This window comes from Acinonyx jubatus, chromosome B2, assembly GCF_027475565.1.
Source record: "Acinonyx jubatus isolate Ajub_Pintada_27869175 chromosome B2, VMU_Ajub_asm_v1.0, whole genome shotgun sequence".
NCBI classification, from domain to species: domain Eukaryota; kingdom Metazoa; phylum Chordata; class Mammalia; order Carnivora; family Felidae; genus Acinonyx; species Acinonyx jubatus.
In genome coordinates this window covers 95,710,033-95,727,045 of record NC_069385.1, presented here as the reverse complement: position 1 = coordinate 95,727,045, position 17,013 = coordinate 95,710,033, and the positions used below count along the sequence as shown (strand labels likewise).

Sequence of the window (17,013 nt, the reverse complement as noted above, 5' to 3'; positions counted from 1 at the left end):
GCAGAAGAGGCAGAGACAGAGGGAGAGAGAGAGAATCCCAAGCAGGCTCCTCACTGTCAGCACAGAGCCTGATAAGGGGCTCAAACCTATGAACCCTGAGATCATGACCCGAGCTGAAACCAGGAGTCAGGTGGGTAACTGACTGAGCTACCCAGGTGCCTCCGTATTATTTTCTTGCAACTGCATGTGAATCTATAATTACCTCAAAAGAAAAATTTAATGAAAAATGAAAAATAAATAAGTGAAATAAATTTTAATAATGTATTTTATTCAATCCAGTATATCCAAAATTTTATCATCTCAACATGTAATCAATCAGTATAAAAATGTTAAGAAAACAGTTCATCTGTAATTGCATTAAAAATGCTTTCTTATAGTTTTTGTTTTTATTCTAATTAGACTAAATTTACAGTTTGCAAACTAGATTGAGTTTGCAACAGCTATTGTGAGGAACCTGGTAAACCTTCCACATAACAAAAACTCTTTTTCTCGTAGCTTTCTACCAAATCCTTCCCACCTTGCATGCGGCAGTTACATAAAGCTTTGCGGGAAAATCACCATCTTCGTCATGGGGGCCGAATGCAGTATGGCCTCTTCCTAAAGGGCATTGGTTTAACACTGGAACAGGCATTGCAATTCTGGAAGCAGGAATTTATCAGAGGAAAGATGGATCCAGACAAGGTAATTTTGAAAACTCACAACAGTAGCTGAAATTTTAATTTGGTTTGAAAACTTAAGGTCTGTTGGTCTATTTTTTAAATATACCTCTGAAATATAGTTGAACATTCTAAAAGATAAATGTGTCTACAATATCATTTTGGTAAAAAACTCCCATATTAATCTAATAGATTCTAAACAAAAGATTGGGAAAGTTTAATTTAATTCAAAGGATGAGATTGAAACAGCAATGTAAGTGGTAAAGTCATGCTTAAGAGTCATTGTCTTTGAAGGTATATTGCCAATAGTCATTATAAGACTGAACTAGGAGATACTGAGGACAAATAAAAACAATTTTAGATGTTTTTAAATTTTTTTCTGCAGAATCTTTCATTGAGCATTTTTAGTTAGACATTAATCACTAGAAACCTGAGAACTGCTTTTCAATCTATTCATAGTACTCAGATCCCCACTCCTATTCCTTATTTCTCTTTAGTAGTACTAGCTAATAACATTTTATTTTGGAAATACAGTTTTTGTCCCTTGTGTGCCATGAATGAAGTTCTTTAATGCTTATTTATTGGTTTGCTTTTTCTTGGAAAAGATAAATTATATAGAACAAAGAATATTTACCAAGTAAATTTCATAATGACACTTTATTAAGTCTTCTGTTAGTTGGCTAGAGCTTCCATAATAAAATCCCACAGCCTGGGTGCCTTAAACAACAAAAAAAATATTTTTTCACAGTTCTGGAAGCTGGAAGTCTAAGATCAAGGTGTTGGCAGATTTGGTTTCTCCTGAAGCCTCTTTTCTTGGCTTCCAGATAGCTCCCTTGTTGCTCTGTCCTCACATGACCCTTTCTCTCTCTCGGTTCACTTCTCTGATGTTTATTCCTCCTCTCATAAGGACATCAATCATACTGGGGTAGAGTCCCACCATTATGACCTTATTTAACTTTAATTAACTTCTTATTTTTATTTTTTTAAGTTTTTATTTAAATTCCAGCTAACATACAGTGTGACTTTAATTTCAGGTATGCAATATAGTGATTCAGCACTTCCATACAGTACCTGGTGCTCATCACAAGTGCACTCCTTAATCCCCATCACCTGTTTAACCCATTCCCCTACCCACCTCCCCTATGGTAACCATCAGTTTGTTCTACATAGTTAAGAGTCTGCTTTTTTAGTTTGCCTGTGTCTCATAATTATCTTTTTAAATGCCATATCTCCAAATATAGTCACATTGGGAGTTAAGACTTCGACACATGAATCTTAGGAAGATACACCTCAGCTTATAACACATCTCTAGCTTTATCTTTTTTAAAAAGTTCAGGTCATTTTATAATATTACAGATTTGTTTTTAAAACTGGCTTTATTGTAAATTTTTCAAAGAATCTTAAACTTATCATTTAATAGCTTTCTTTAAACACAGTTTTGGATAATGTTTCTTAGACCTTTATTATATATTTTTTTATTTTAAAGGTAACATGTTTTGATTATAGGAAATGTGAAAAATACAGAAAAATTTACCTGCCGTTTCTCCATTCAGAAATAACTATTATTACCTTTAGCCTTTCTCTCTAGGGTGTAGATAACTAGCTAGAATATTGTGTTTTAAAAGTTGACATTTTTTTAACGTAATTACCACAGGTTGTTGAATGATTTTTGAAAATATCATTTGGATGAGTTGCATGACAGTTCATCCTTTGAACGTGTTAGAATTTGTTTAATCATTCCCCTATTACTGGGCATTTCGTTGTGTCTTTTTGACTCTGTCATAAATGTTATTGCAACCAATATCCTCAGCACATAAATCTTTGATTATAGCTCTGATTATGTCCTCTGTATATATTCACCAGGGAATAAATTTACCTGGTAAAAAAACTATACACAGCTTTAAAGTTTTGATGCATGTTACACAAAATGACTATTTAAAAGGTTTTAAATTAGACTCTCATCAAGCTTTATGAGAATCTTGCTCTGTCACTGGCATCATTATATATTATTACTTTAAAATATTTTTTGATCTTTTTATTAGGAATTTGATGTATTAAGTGGGCAAGGGTATTAGGGTTCTCCAGAGAAACAGAATCAAAAGAGAAACAGAGGGAGGGAGGGAAGGAGAAAAGATACTTATTATATTGAATGGCTTAGGCAATTTTGGATCCTGACAAGTCCCAAGATCTGCAGTTGGCATCCTGGAGACCCAGGAGAGCTGATAGTATAGTTCCAGTTGGAAGACTGGCAGGTTTGAGACCCAGGCAGAGCCAGTGTTTTAGTTTGAGTCTGAAGGCAGTAAAAACCCATGTCCTAGCTCAAAGCAGTCAGGCAGGAGGAAATTCTGTCTTACTCACTGGAGGGTCGGTCAGCTTTTTTGTTTTATTCAGGACTTCAGAGGATTGGAGGAGACCCACTGACACTGGGGAGGGCAGTCTGCTTTACTCAGCGTACCAGTTCAAAGGTTAATCTAATCCAGAAACACCCTCACAGACACATCCAGGATAATGTCTGACCAAATGTCTGGGCACCCTGTGGTCCAGTTAAATTGATACATAAAATTAACTGTCATAGTAGATAAGTGTTTATGAGCCTTGATTTTGAAAAGAGAGAGAAGTTGAGCTAGCATTTTAGCTTGGTTTGTGCTGTAAACTGAGAGGGGAAAGAAGAAAGGGAGAGAAAGGGAAACTTGCTGCAAGTGCTAGGCCTTTGTCTTGTGCACCTGTTCACTGACCACCTTCTTTTATGTGTGTCTGGGATGGTCTATGTATCCATGTCGTCAGTATTTAATTATTTTAAATCAGTGTTTTTGAAAAACAATTTTAAATGCGACTTTTATTTTGCAGTGTAAAAGTAGTTTCCTCAAAAATTATTGTAAAAGACAATCAAATAATTTTTACCTTTCTAGATAATATATTGCAGTCTGTATTTTCATTTGCTTATTATTGATTACAGAAAATAAATTATTTTGACTGAAGATTTTAAGTTACACTTATAATTTACTGTGTCTGTCTAGTGTTCTGTTGTTAGTCTGTACCTGTAAATAAATGTTCATGCTTTTCTCAATTATATCTTCTCACATATTTTTGCAACGGAATGTCATTTAGTATCCCTGAATTTATTAAAATATTCTCTTCAGTTTGATTACCTATTTATTGTCACATAAAATTAAAAATATTCCTTTTAAGAAGTATAGAAAATTGATGGCTTAAAATACTGTTTACAGAGAATGATTTTGAATGAAGTATATTAGGCTTTTTTTTTTTTTTTTTTTTTTGGTAGTGCTCCAATTAAAGGACCTTGGTGTTAAAGCTAGGAATGATTTGGAACATTCAGTCCTTCTGTTGTATGTTGTGGTGATAGAGTCAGTTTCAACTGAAATTCTTCTATGCTATTGCTTCCCAAAATACCACATATCTGATTTCTTTCTCTTTATGCATATGTCCTCATTGTACATTATTTGAGATACATTGCTTTGGACATTGAGCAGAAATTATGGGGACTTAGCCATTGCTTCTGAGGCAACAGAGAAGTCATTTGTACCTCCAGCACTTTTGAGCCACAGTGCTGTTACCACTGCTTCCTTCCCTCATTGCACTGCCTAGTTCTAAATATTGCTTCTCCCTAATTCCTTTCTAAAAATGAAGTTCTCTTAGTGAATTGACTGCCCAATTCGTATCTGTTTCTTTCTCTCATCTTCCCTTGCTTGTGTTTGTTGCAGACATATATTTAGTTGTTGTTTAATACTTTGAATACTTTTCAATCTAAAGTTATAGTTCATGTTGGAGGGGAATTTGCTGACTGTAAAATAACCTAAAGCTGCATGTATTAGTTTTTGTAACTGTCATCTAGAGTATAAATACTAAAGTAGCAAATCCCGAGATATCTTTTATTAAGGTTTAGCAGTTTTTGTATTACAGTCTACAGTTTCTTGTTTTATCTTATAAACATTTTTAAATAGTACTGATGCAGTTGTGGAAGCAAGTTAAGGTTCTGATGCTCACTGTTATTTTTTATTGGGAATTCAGTGTATCAAGTCAGTGCTTCTATGTATGCAAAACGTAGCCATCTGTTTATAAAATGTTTATTCAGAGTTGTTAGTTTGGATTGGTTATTTCCTGTTTCTTTAAAAATTTTTTCAGACTAGCATACACTCTCCAGCAGATGGTGTTAGTAATGTAGAGGTACCACCTTATATAGCTACCAGTTACTTGCTGATTATACTCTTTAGTTTTGGGCACCTATCACTACTTTATATTTATTGTTTCTTAATTTATTATCTATATCCTACAGTTAGAAGAAAAACTATATAAAAGCAGGTATCTTGTCAGTCTTATTCACTGTTGCATGTCCAAGCACCTAGAACAGTGCCTGACTTACAATAGGCACTCAATAAATGTTTATTGAATGAACTGAAGAATAAGTCTCCATACAAGTAAATCCATGGAAAACTAGAAAATTGCATGTTTTCCCCAAATTCCTTCATATAACTCAGGACACAGTACTTACACAATTGTTTGTTAATGTGCTTTTATTCCATTTATAGTGAACTTGAAGCTGAATTAAACCAAGAATTTTAATAGAACCTGAAATTTGCTATATAAGCTATTTATTTTATAAACTAGAAGAGATATCTCATCATGGGCTTGCCAAAAGTGGTCCATGGTATAAAAAAGGTTAAGAACTTTTAAAGGTTATCATAGCAGAGGATAGGGCTTTTAGTTTATTGTCCTATACTTATTTATTTAGTAATTGCAGTTTTTATTTTTCTCCTGCTATATAGAATATTAGTATTGATCTGTCTTCATTGAACTTTGCACATACCATCTTTAGAACTCTTAACAAATTGTAATATCTTTGTTTGCATGTATGTCTTATGACTAGGTTTTGAGCTACTTGAATAGAGGGACTATGACTTTTCCACTTTTGGTCTCAAGGGCTTAGCACAAGACCTGGAAGCTGTTAGATGTTAGATGTTAGCTGTTGAGCCACAGTGCTGTTATCACTGCACTGTGAATACATGGTAGATTCTGCCTAAGCTTTAAAAAGTGGCTTTGTGTATGAGAAAATACTTTTTTTGTTTCTTTTTTAGGTAGCAGTATATTTCTAACAAGTTATGAAATATTAACAGTTATTTTAGTAGCTAACCAAATTTGTTGTCTTACATGTATTTTTCTAAATCAAAATTATAGGTTGGAAGAATATATAACTACAAAGGAAGTGGTAACCAGTTATCATCACTATTATTTAATGTCCAGAAATATAGTTTCAGTTACAGTTATATACAAAATATAGTAGTCAAATTCTGATTCTCATTAAAAGTACAAAGAAATATGCATATGTGTGTGTGTGTATACACAAACATACTTAATCCATTTACTTTGCATTGATTACTCAACAGATTTTATTTCATCATGGGTAAGTGTTCTGGAGATACTGCAAATAAAGACACAGCCCTTGTTTATGAGGACTTTGTAGCCTCCTGGAAAAAACATAAGTGCAAATATACAAATTCAGTATGATAATTGCCATGGTTGAGATGGTCACAGGATTCTGTAGTAAAACATAGGAAGGGGCTGACAGGAAGGAGAATAGTAACTCAATGTGTTATGCAGTGGAGATGTCATATTTGCCAGGTCAAGTTGCAAGGGAATTCCATGTTGAGTGGATTGTGTTTCAAGAGAAATGTTAGGTAAGAGAGTGTAGCCTCTGCTCTAGGTGGTAGAAATCTGAACTGTAAAAGTAGAATTGTGGCTAGAGATGAAGTCTGTAGATACAGGCTTTTATTTTAACATAATTACTAAAGATGGATGGATTAGTAGGCCAGTAAGAGGTGGTATTGCTAGATAGGTAATTTCTGACTGGGGTTAGGTCATCTTTGTATAGTCAGTTGATAACTGTAGTTTAGTTAGATATACATAATTTCATAAGCTTGAATATTTACTAAAATTGCATAATGAATCTGGGATGTTATGAAGGTTTACTGACAAAGAGAAATAGTTTGAACGAAATTTCCACCTGCATTTCCACTTGGTTCAAATGAATTTGGCTTCTTTAAATAAGGATTTCTGATTATGGGCCAACATTAATTTTTTAAAAATGTTTTTGCTTTAGGATTTCCATTTGCTTGGTAATAAGGTGAGTTGAAAGATAGAAGTAACAAGAAAGCAATTACAAAACATGATTGGTGAAAGGAAAGTATTACTAGAGGAAGTTATTAAAGTGGATCGTGTTAGTGTTTCTTGAACATCAGTCTTGAATTAGGATTTGAAAGAAGTGAATGACATGGATGAATACAGAGGTAGGGAAGGAAAATAATGTACACTGAACAGGAAATGAGGGAAAGGTAGTCAAAGCATTGTTCATGCTTCTATTATTTGTTTTTATTATTTGATAATTATTTCATTATTTACTATTTATTCACTGAGGGCTTTTTTTCTCTGGCCAGCTAATTTGGGAATTGTTGAGATTTGGGGATGTTGTCATTTTTAAATTGCTGTTTTCAGGCTTCTTTTTGGATTTTACCTTGTCAGTATATTTGAATACCATTTTTATTTGGGTGCATATTGTACTACAGGATAAGGGGTTTTTGTATTAAAATATCAACCATTTCCAAGAGGAATATTCTGGTGTTATGAATGACCTTGCAGAGTAATTATTTTAGGGCATACCTGACTCCCAAAATACTAGTTTCATAAGGTAGGGTTTTTATTCTTGGACTTAATTGTATTGAGTATGAATATTTATGATATATTAAAAATTTAAAAATAAAGCCTTTTTTTGAGTATAGTTGACACGTGATGTTACCTTAATTTCAGGTATACAACATAGCAATTCAGCAAACTTAAGCTTATGCCATGCTCACCACAAGTATACTTATAATCTATTATGATATTACTGGCTATATTCCTTGTGCTCTACCTTTTGTTCCCATGATGTACTTCTTCCATAGCTGGAAACCTGTATCTCCCACTCCCATTCACTCATTTTGCTCATTCCAACTCCCCTCTCTTCTGGCAAGAAGCAAATTGTTTTCTCTATTTATAGGTTTGAGTCTGCTTTTCATTTGTTTGTTTATTTGTTTTGATTTTAGATTACACACATAAGTTAAATCATGTGGTATTTGTCTCTGTTTTATTTCACTTAGCATAGTAACCTCTAGGTCCATCCATGCTGTCACAAATGGCAGGATCTCATCCTTTTATGGCTGAGTAATTTTCTATAATGCATGTATACGCACGCGCGCGCACACACACACACACACACACACACACACCACTTTATCTGTTCATCTATCGATGGACACTTGGGCTGCTTCTGTATCTTGGCTATTGTAAATAATATTGCAATAAACATAGGGATATATATATTTAAAAAAATTATTGTTGGCATTTCTTTGGATAAATACCAGAAGTGAAGTAACTGGGTCATAGGGTAATTCTGTTTTTGTTTTTTTTAGGAAACTCCATACTCTTTACCACACTGGCTGTACCAGTTTACATTTCCACCAGCAGTGCACGAGGGATTATTTTTCTTCACATTTTTGTTAACATTTGTTATTTCTCATCATTTTGATACTAGCCATTATTACAGGTGTGAGGTGATATCTTATTGTTTTTGATTTGTATCTTTCTGATGATTAGTGATGTTGAACATCTTTTCATGTGTCTGTTGGCCATCAGTATGTCATCTTTGGAAAAATGTTGATAAGGTTCTCTGCCCTATTTTTAATCGAATTACTTGTTTTGGGGGATGTGGGGTTGTAGAAGTTCTTTCTATATTTTGGATATTAACCCCTTGTTGGATACAACATTTGCAATAGGTTCGATGGGTTGACTTTTTGTTTCGTTGGTGGTTTCCTTTGCTGTGCAAAGCTTTTTATTTTAATGTAGTCCCAGTAGTTTATTTTTGCTTTTGTTCCCTTGCCTTAGGAGATGTTCTAGAAAAATGTTGCCAAGGCCAATGTCAAATTCCTGCTTGTGTTCTCTTCTAGGATTTTTATGGTTTCAGGTTTCACACTTAAGATCTTTACTCCTTTATGAATTTATTTTTGTGCACGGTGTAAGAAAGTGATCCAGTTTCATTCTTTTGCACGTAGATCTCCAATTTTCCCCACACCATTTATTGCAGAGACTATCTTTTCCCCATTGTATATTCTTGCCTCCTTTGTCATAGATTAATTGATCATATAAATGTGGGTGTATTTGTGGGCTCTATTCTGTTCCACTCATCTATATATCTGTTTTTGTGCCAGGGCCATAGTGTTTTGATTACTACAGCTTTGTAGTATATCTTAAAATCTGGGATTGTGATACCTCTAGCTTTGTTGTTTTTCTAAAGATTGCTTTGGTGGTGCAGGGTCTTTTGTGGTTCCATACAAATATTAGGAAAATTTGTTCCACTTCTGTGAAAAATGTTATTGGTATTTTGATAGGGATTTCACTGAATCTGTAGATTGCTTTGGGTAGAATGGGTATTTTAACAATATTAATTCTTCCAGTCCATGAGCATGAAATATCTTTCCATTTGTTGTGTTGGTTTTCATTTCTTTCATCAGTGTTTTACAATTTTCAGAGTATAAGTCTTTCACCTTGTTGGCTATATTTATTCCTAGGTATTTTATTCTGTTTGGTGCATTTGTAAATGCAATTGTTTTCTTAATTTCTCTTTTTGCCACTTGGCTGTTAGTGAATAGAAATGCAGCTGGTTTCTGTGTATTAATTTTGTGTCTTGCAATTTTACTGAATTCATTTATTTTTAAAAAATTTTACTTATTTTTGAGAGAGAGGAAGACAAGAGAATCCCAAGCAGCTCTAAACCGTCAACAGGGAGCCCGATGCAGGGCTCGAACTCATGAACTCTGAGATCATGACCTGAGCTGAAACCGAGAGTTAGACACTCAACCGACAGGACCACACGGGTGCCCCTACTGAATTCGTATATTACCTCCAGTGGTTCTTTGGTGGTGTGTTTAGGGTTTTCTATGTCTAGTATCATGTCATCTGCCAATAGTGATAGTTTAATTTCTTCCTTACATATACGGATGTCTTTTATTTCTTTTTTCTTGTCTGTTTTCTGTGGGTACAACTTCCAGTACTTTGCTGAATAAGAGTCATGAGGGTAGACATCCTTGTCTTGTTTCTGATCCTAGAGGAAAAGCTTTTTTTCACCGTTGAGTATGATGTTAGCTGTGGGTTTTTCACATATAGCCTTTATTATGTTGCGGTACCCCCTCCAAACTTATTTTGTTGAGAAAGTTTTTATCATGATTGGATATTGAATTTAGTCAAATGCATTTTCTGCATGTATTGAATTGGTCATAGCATTTTTATTCTTCATTAATAAGATGTATCACATTGATTTGTAAATGTTGAGACATTTTTGCATCACTGCAATAAATCCCACTTGATCATGGTGAATGATTGCTCTAATGTATTGTTAAGTGCAGCTTGGTAATATTTTGAGGATATTTGCATCTGTGTTTGTCAGAGATATTAGCCTGTAGGTTTATTTTTTTCTAATGGTGTGTTTGGTTTTGGTATCAGGGTAATCCTGGCCTCCTAGACTGCATTTGAAAGCTTTCCTTCCTCTTCTATTTTTTTGGATTAGTTTGAGACTAGGTATTAACTCTAATTTAAATGTTTGATAGAATTCATCTGTGAATCCATCTAGTCCTGGACTTTTACTTACTTATTTTTTTTTGTAGTTTTTTGAGTATTGATTAAGTTTAATTACTAGTAATTGGTCTGTTCATATTTTTTATTTCCTCCGGATTCATTTTTGGGAGAATGTATGTTTGTAGGAATTTTTCTACTTCTTCTAGGTTGTCCAGTTTCTTGGCATATAATTTTTTATAGTAGTCTCTTATAATCCTTTGTATTTCTGTGCTGTTGGTTAGTTGGTTATTATTTCTCCTCTTTTGTTTCTGATTATTTGGGTCCTTTCTCTCTCTCTCTCTCTCTCTCTGTCTCTCTCTCTCTCTCTCTTTCCCTTTTTTGGTAAGACTAGGTCAAGGTTTATTAATTTTGTATTTCTTTTCAAAGAATCAGTTCTTGGTTTCATTGATCTTTTGTATGTTTTTTTTCCTTTTTTTAAGTCTCTGTGACTTTAATTTGTGCTCATATCTTTATGATTTCCTTCTTTCTACCTTAGACTTTGTTCTTTTTTTAGATCCTTTAGGTGTAAGTTTAGATTGTTTGAGCTTTTTCTTATTTCTTGAGGTAGGCTTGTATAGTTATATATTTTCCTCTTAGAACTGCGTTAGCTGCATCCCAAAGATTTTGGATCCTTGTGATTTTACGTTCATCTGTCTCCATGTATTTTATTATTTCTACTTTCATTTCTTTGTTAACCCATTGGTTACTTAGTGTCATGTTTAGTTCCATGTATTTGTGTTTCTTCCAGTTTTTTTCTTGTGATTTCCATTGTCATGTTGTGGTTGTGGTTGGAAAAGATGCATGTTATGCTTTCAGTCTTCTTAGATTTATTGAGATTTGTTATGTGGCCTAACATATCCTGGAGAATGTTCCATGTGCCCTTGAAAAGAATGTGTATTCTGTTGTTTTTGGATCTGTATATGTTATATCCATCTGGTCTAATATGTCATTCAAAGACCCTATTTCCGTATTGATTTTCTGCCTGAAAGATTTACACGGTGATATAAATGAGGTTTTAAAGTTCTTTACTATTATTGCATTACTGTCAATTACTCCCTTTATTTCTGTTAATATTTGTTTTGTATATTTAGGTGCCTAATGTTGAGTGCATAGATATGTACAATTGTTATGTCCTCTTGTTGGATTGATCCCTTTATCATTATGTAATGCCCCTGCTTATATCCTGTTACAGTCTTTGTTTTAATACCTATTTTGTCTGATGTAAGTAGCTACCCTGGTTTTATTTTCTCTTTCATTTTCATGAACTGTCTCTTTCAATCCCATCGCTTTCAGTCTGTATGTGTCTTTAGCTCTGAAGTGAATCTCTTGTAGGTACATTATAGATGGGTCTTGTGGGGTTTTTTGGTTTTGTTTTGTTTTTTAATACTGCCACCTGTATCTTTTGATTGGACTGTTCAGTCCATTTACATTTAAAGTTTTTACTGATACGTATGTATTTATAGTCATTTTGTTCATTTTTTTCTAGTTGTTTCTGTAGTTCTTCTCTTTGCTTTTTTCTTCTCTTGTTCCCTTTCATTGTGGTTGCTGACCACAAGCTACATTTGGCTTTCTCTTTATTTATTAATGTTTATTTGTAATTGTGAGAGGGAGAAAGCACACAAGTGGGGGAGGGACAGAGAGCTGGATATGGAGCATCTTATGCAGACTCTACGCTGACAGCAGAGATCCCAGTGCTGGACTCAGTCTCATGAACCACGAGATCATGACCAGAGCCAAAGTCAGATGCTTACCTGACTGAGCCACCCGGGCGCCCCATGGCTTTCTCTTTATTTTTTGTGTATCTGTTGTAGGTTTTGGTTTTGTGGTTACCATGAAGTTCTGTATAACATCCTAAGTGTATAGCAGTCTATATTAAGTTGATGGTCACTTAAGTTTGAACACATTCAAAAAATTTTTTTTTAAACTCCCTTTTCTTTTCTTTTTTTTTTTAATGAAGTTTATTGTCAAATTGGTTTTCATACAACACCCAGTGCTCATCCCGAAAGGTGCCCTCCTGAATACCCATCACCCACCCTCCCCTCCCTCCCACCCCTCATCAACCCTCAGTTTGTTCTCAGTTTTTAAGTCTCTTATGCTTTGGCTCTCTTCCACTCTAACCTCTTTTTTTTTTTTTCCTTCCCCTCCCCCATAGGTTTCTGTTAAGTTTCTCAGGATCCACATAAGAGTGAAACCATATGGTATCTGTCTTTCTCTGCATGGCTTATTTCACTTAGCATCACACTCTCCAGTTCCATCCACGTTGCTACAAAGGGCCATATTTCGTTCTTTCTCATTGCCACGTAGTACTCCATTGTGTATATAAACCACAATTTTTTTTATCCATTCATCAGTTGATGGACATTTAGGCTCTTTCCATAATTTGGCTATTGTTAGGAGTGCTGCTATAAACATTGGGGTACAAGTGCCCCTATGCATCAGTACTTCTTTATCCCTTGGATAAATTCCTAGCAGTGCTATTGCTGGGTCATAGGGTAGGTCTATTTTTAACATTTTGAGGAACCTCCACACTGTTTTCCAGAGTGGCTGCACCAGTTTGCATTCCCACCAACAGTGCAAGAGGGTTCCCGTTTCTCCACATCGTCTCCAGCATCTATAGTCTCCTGATTTGTTCATTTTGGCCACTCTGACTGGCGTGAGGTGATATCTGAGTGTGGTTTTGATTTGTATTTCCCTGATGAGGAGTGACGTTGAGCATCTTTTCATGTGCCTGTTGGCCATCCGGATGTCTTCTTTAGAGAAGTGTCTATTCATGTTTTCTGCCCATTTCTTCACTGGATTATTTGTTTTTCGGGTGTGGAGTTTGGTGAGCTCTTTATAGATTTTGGATGCTAGCCCTTTGTCCCATATGTCGTTTGCAAATATCTTTTCCCATTTCATTGGTTGCCTTTTAGTTTTGTTGGTTGTTTCCTTTGCTGTGCAGAAGCTTTTTATCTTCATAAGGTCCTAGTGGTTCATTTTTGCTTTTAATTCCCTTGCCTTTGGGGATGTGTCAAGGCAGAAATTGCTATGTCTGAGGTCAGAGGTCTTTTCCTGCTTTCTCCTCTAAGGTTTTGATGGTTTCCTATCTCACATTCAGGTCCTTTATCCATTTAGAGTTTATTTTTGTGAAGGGCGTGAGAAAGTGGTCTAGTTTTATTCTTCTGCATGTTGCTGTCCAGTTCTCCCAGCACCATTTGTGAAAGAGACTGTCTTTTTTCCATTGGATGTTCTTTCCTGCTTTGTCAAAGATTAGTTGGCCATATGTTTGTGGGTCTGGTTCTGGGGTTTCTATTCTATTCCATTGGTCTATGTGTCTGTTTTTTGTGCCAATACCATGCTGTCTTGATGATTACAGCTTTGCAGTAGAGGCTAAAGTCTGGGATTGTGATGCCTCCTGCTTTGGTCTTCTTCTTCAAAATTACTTTGGCTAATCGGGGCCTTTTGTGGTTCCATATGAATTTTAGGATTGCTTGTTCTAGTTTCAAGAAGAATGCTGGTGCAATTTTGATTGGGATTGCATTGAATGTGTAGATAGCTTTGGGTAGTATTGACATTTTGACAGTATTCTTCCAACCCATGAGCACGGAATGTTTTTCAATTTCTTTATATCTTCTTCAATTTCCTTCATAAGCTTTCTACAGTTTTCAGCATACAGATCTTTTACATCTTTGGTTAGATTTATCCCTAGGTATTTTATGCTTCTTGGGGCAATTGTGAATGGGATCAGTTTCTTTATTTGTCTTTCTGTTGCTTCATTATTAGTGTATAAGAATGCAACTGATTTCTGCATATTGATTTTGTATCCTGCAACTTTGTTAAATTCATGTATCAATTCTAGCAGACTTCTGGTGGAGTCTATCGGATTTTCCATGTATAATATCATGTCATCTGCAAAAAGTGAAAACTTAACTTCATCTTTGCCAATTTTGATGCCTTTGATTTCCTTTTGTTGTCTGATTGCTGATGCTAGAACTTCCAACACTATGTTAAACAACAGCGGTGAGAGTGGACATCCCTGTCTTGTTCCTGATCTCAGGGGGAAAGCTCTCAGTTTTTCCCCATTGAGGATGATGTTAGCTGTGGGCTTTTCATCAATGGCTTTTATGATGTTTAAGTATGTTCCTTCTATCCCGACTTTCTCGAGGGTTTTTATTAAGAAAGGATGCTGAATTTTGTCAAAGGCCTTTTCTGCATCAATTGACAGGATCATATGGTTCTTATCTTTTCTTTTATTAATGTGATGTATCACGTTGATTGATTTGCGAATGTTGAACCAGCCCTGCATCCCAGGAATGAATCCCACTTGATCATGGTGAATAATTCTTTTTATATGCTGTTGAATTCGATTTGCTAGTATCTTATTGAGAATTTTTGCATCCATATTCATCAGGGATATTGGCCTGTAGTTCTCTTTTTTTACTGGGTCTCTGTCTGGTTTAGGAATCAAAGTAATACTGGCTTCATAGAATGAGTCTGGAAGTTTTCCTTCCCTTTCTATTTTTTGGAATAGCTTGAGAAGAATAGGTATTATCTCTGCTTTAAACGTCTGGTAGAATTCCCCTGGGAAGCCATCTGGTCCTGGACTCTTATTTGTTGGGAGATTTTTGATGACTGATTCAATTTCTTCACTGGTTATGGGTCTGTTCAAGCTTTCTATTTCCTCCTGATTGAGTTTTGGAAGAGTGTGGGTGTTCAGGAATTTGTCCATTTCTTCCAGGTTGTCCAATTTGTTGGCATATAATTTTTCATAGTATTCCCTGATAATTGCTTGTATCTGAGGGATTGGTTGTAATAATTCCATTTTCATTCATGATTTTATCTGTTTGGGTCATCTCCCTTTTCTTTTTGAGAAGCCTGGCTAGAGGTGTATCAATTTTGTTAATTTTTTCAAAAAACCAACTCTTGGTTTCATTGATCTGCTCTACAGTTTTTTTAGATTCTATATTATTTCTGCTCTGATCTTTATTACTTCTCTTCTTCCGCTGGATTTAGGCTGTCTTTGCTGTTCTGCTTCTATTTCCTTTAGGTGTGCTGTTAGATTTTGTATTTGGGATTTTTCTTGTTTCTTGAGATAGGCCTGGATTGCAATGTATTTTCCTCTCAGGACTGCCTTCGCTGCATCCCAAAGCGTTTGGATTGTTGTATTTTCATTTTCGTTTGTTTCCATATATTTTTTAATTTCTTCTCTAATTGCCTTCTTTAGTAGGGTGTTCTTTAACCTCCATGCTTTTGGAGGTTTTCCAGACTTTTTCCTGTGGTTGATTTCAAGCTTCATAGCATTGTGGTCCGAAAGTATGCATAGTATGATCTCAATTCTTGTATACTTATGAAGGGCTGTTTTGTGACCCAGTATGTGATCTGTCTTGGAGAATGTTCCATGTGCACTCAAGAAGAAAGTATATTCTGTTGCTTTGGGATACAGAGTTCTAAATATATCTGTCAAGTCCATGTGATCCAATGTATCATTAGGGCCCTTGTTTCTTTATTGACCGTGTGTCTAGATGATCTATCCATTGTTGTAAGTGGAGTGTTAAAGTCCCCTGCAATTACCACATTGTTATCAATAAGGTTGCTTATGTGTGTGAGTAATTGTTTTATGTATTTGGGGGCTCCCGTATTCGGCGCATAGACATTTATAATTGTTAGCTCTTCCTGATGGATAGACCCTGTGATTATTATATAATGCCCTTCTTCATCTCTTGTTACAACCTTTAATTTAAAGTCTAGTTTGTCTGATATAAGTATGGCTACTCCAGCTTTCTTTTGGCTTCCAGTAGCATGATAAATAGTTCTCCATCCCCTCACTCTCAATCTGAAGGTGTCCTCAGGTCTAAAATGAGTCTCTTGTAGACAGCAAATAGATGGGTCTTGTTTTTTTATCCATTCTGATACCCTATGTCTTTTGGTTGGCGCATTTAATCCATTTACATTCAGTGTTATTATAGAAAGATATGGGTTTAGAGGCATTTTGATGTCCGTAGGTTTCATGCTTGTAGCGATGTCTCTGGTACTTTATCTCACAGGATCCCCCTTAGGATCTCTGTAGGGCTGGTTTAGTGGTGACGAATTCCTTCAGTTTTTGTTTGTTTGGGAAGACCTTTATCTGTCCTTCTCTTCTAAATGACAGACTTGCTGGATAAAGGATTCTCAGCTGCATATTTTTTCTGTTTAGCACACTGGAGATCTGGTGCCAATTCTTTCTGGCCTGCCAAGTTTCAGTAGAGAGATCGGTTGCGAGTCTTATAGGCCTCCTTTTGTATGTTAGAGCACATTTATCTCTAGCTGCTTTCAGAATTTTCTCTTTATCCTTGTATTTTGCCAGTTTCACTATGATATGTCGTGCAGAAGATTGATTCAAGTTACGTCTGAAGGGAGTTCTCAGTGCCTCTTGGATTTCATTGCCTTTTTCCTTCCCCAGTTCAGGGAGGTTCTCAGCTATTATTTCTTCAAGTACCCCTTCAGCACCTTTCCCTCTCTCTTCCTCCTCCGGAATCCCAATTATGCGTAGATTATTTCTCTTCAGTGCATCACTTAGTTCTCTAATTTTCCCCTCATACTCCTGGATTTTTTTATCTCTCTTTTTCTCAGCTTCCTCTTTTTCCATAACTTTATCTTCTAGTTCACCTATTCTCTCCTCTGCCTCTTCAATCCGAGCCGTGGTGTTTTCCATTTTGTTATGCATTTCGTTTAAAGCGTTTTT

The 17,013-nt window shown here is 35.4% G+C and overlaps 1 protein-coding gene across 3 annotated transcripts in view; it reads left to right on the top strand.

Annotated features, from left to right (window-relative positions):
- Nucleotides 1–17,013, top strand: part of PRIM2 (DNA primase subunit 2) — a 336,405-nt gene that overhangs the window by 200,751 nt on the left and 118,641 nt on the right. For all 3 annotated transcript variants that reach the window (XM_053222625.1, XM_015070154.3, XM_053222626.1), the window contains exon 10: nucleotides 496–681. In XM_053222625.1, the coding sequence (XP_053078600.1) occupies nucleotides 496–681 (186 nt within the window). The remainder of the gene's footprint in view (nucleotides 1–495; nucleotides 682–17,013) is intronic.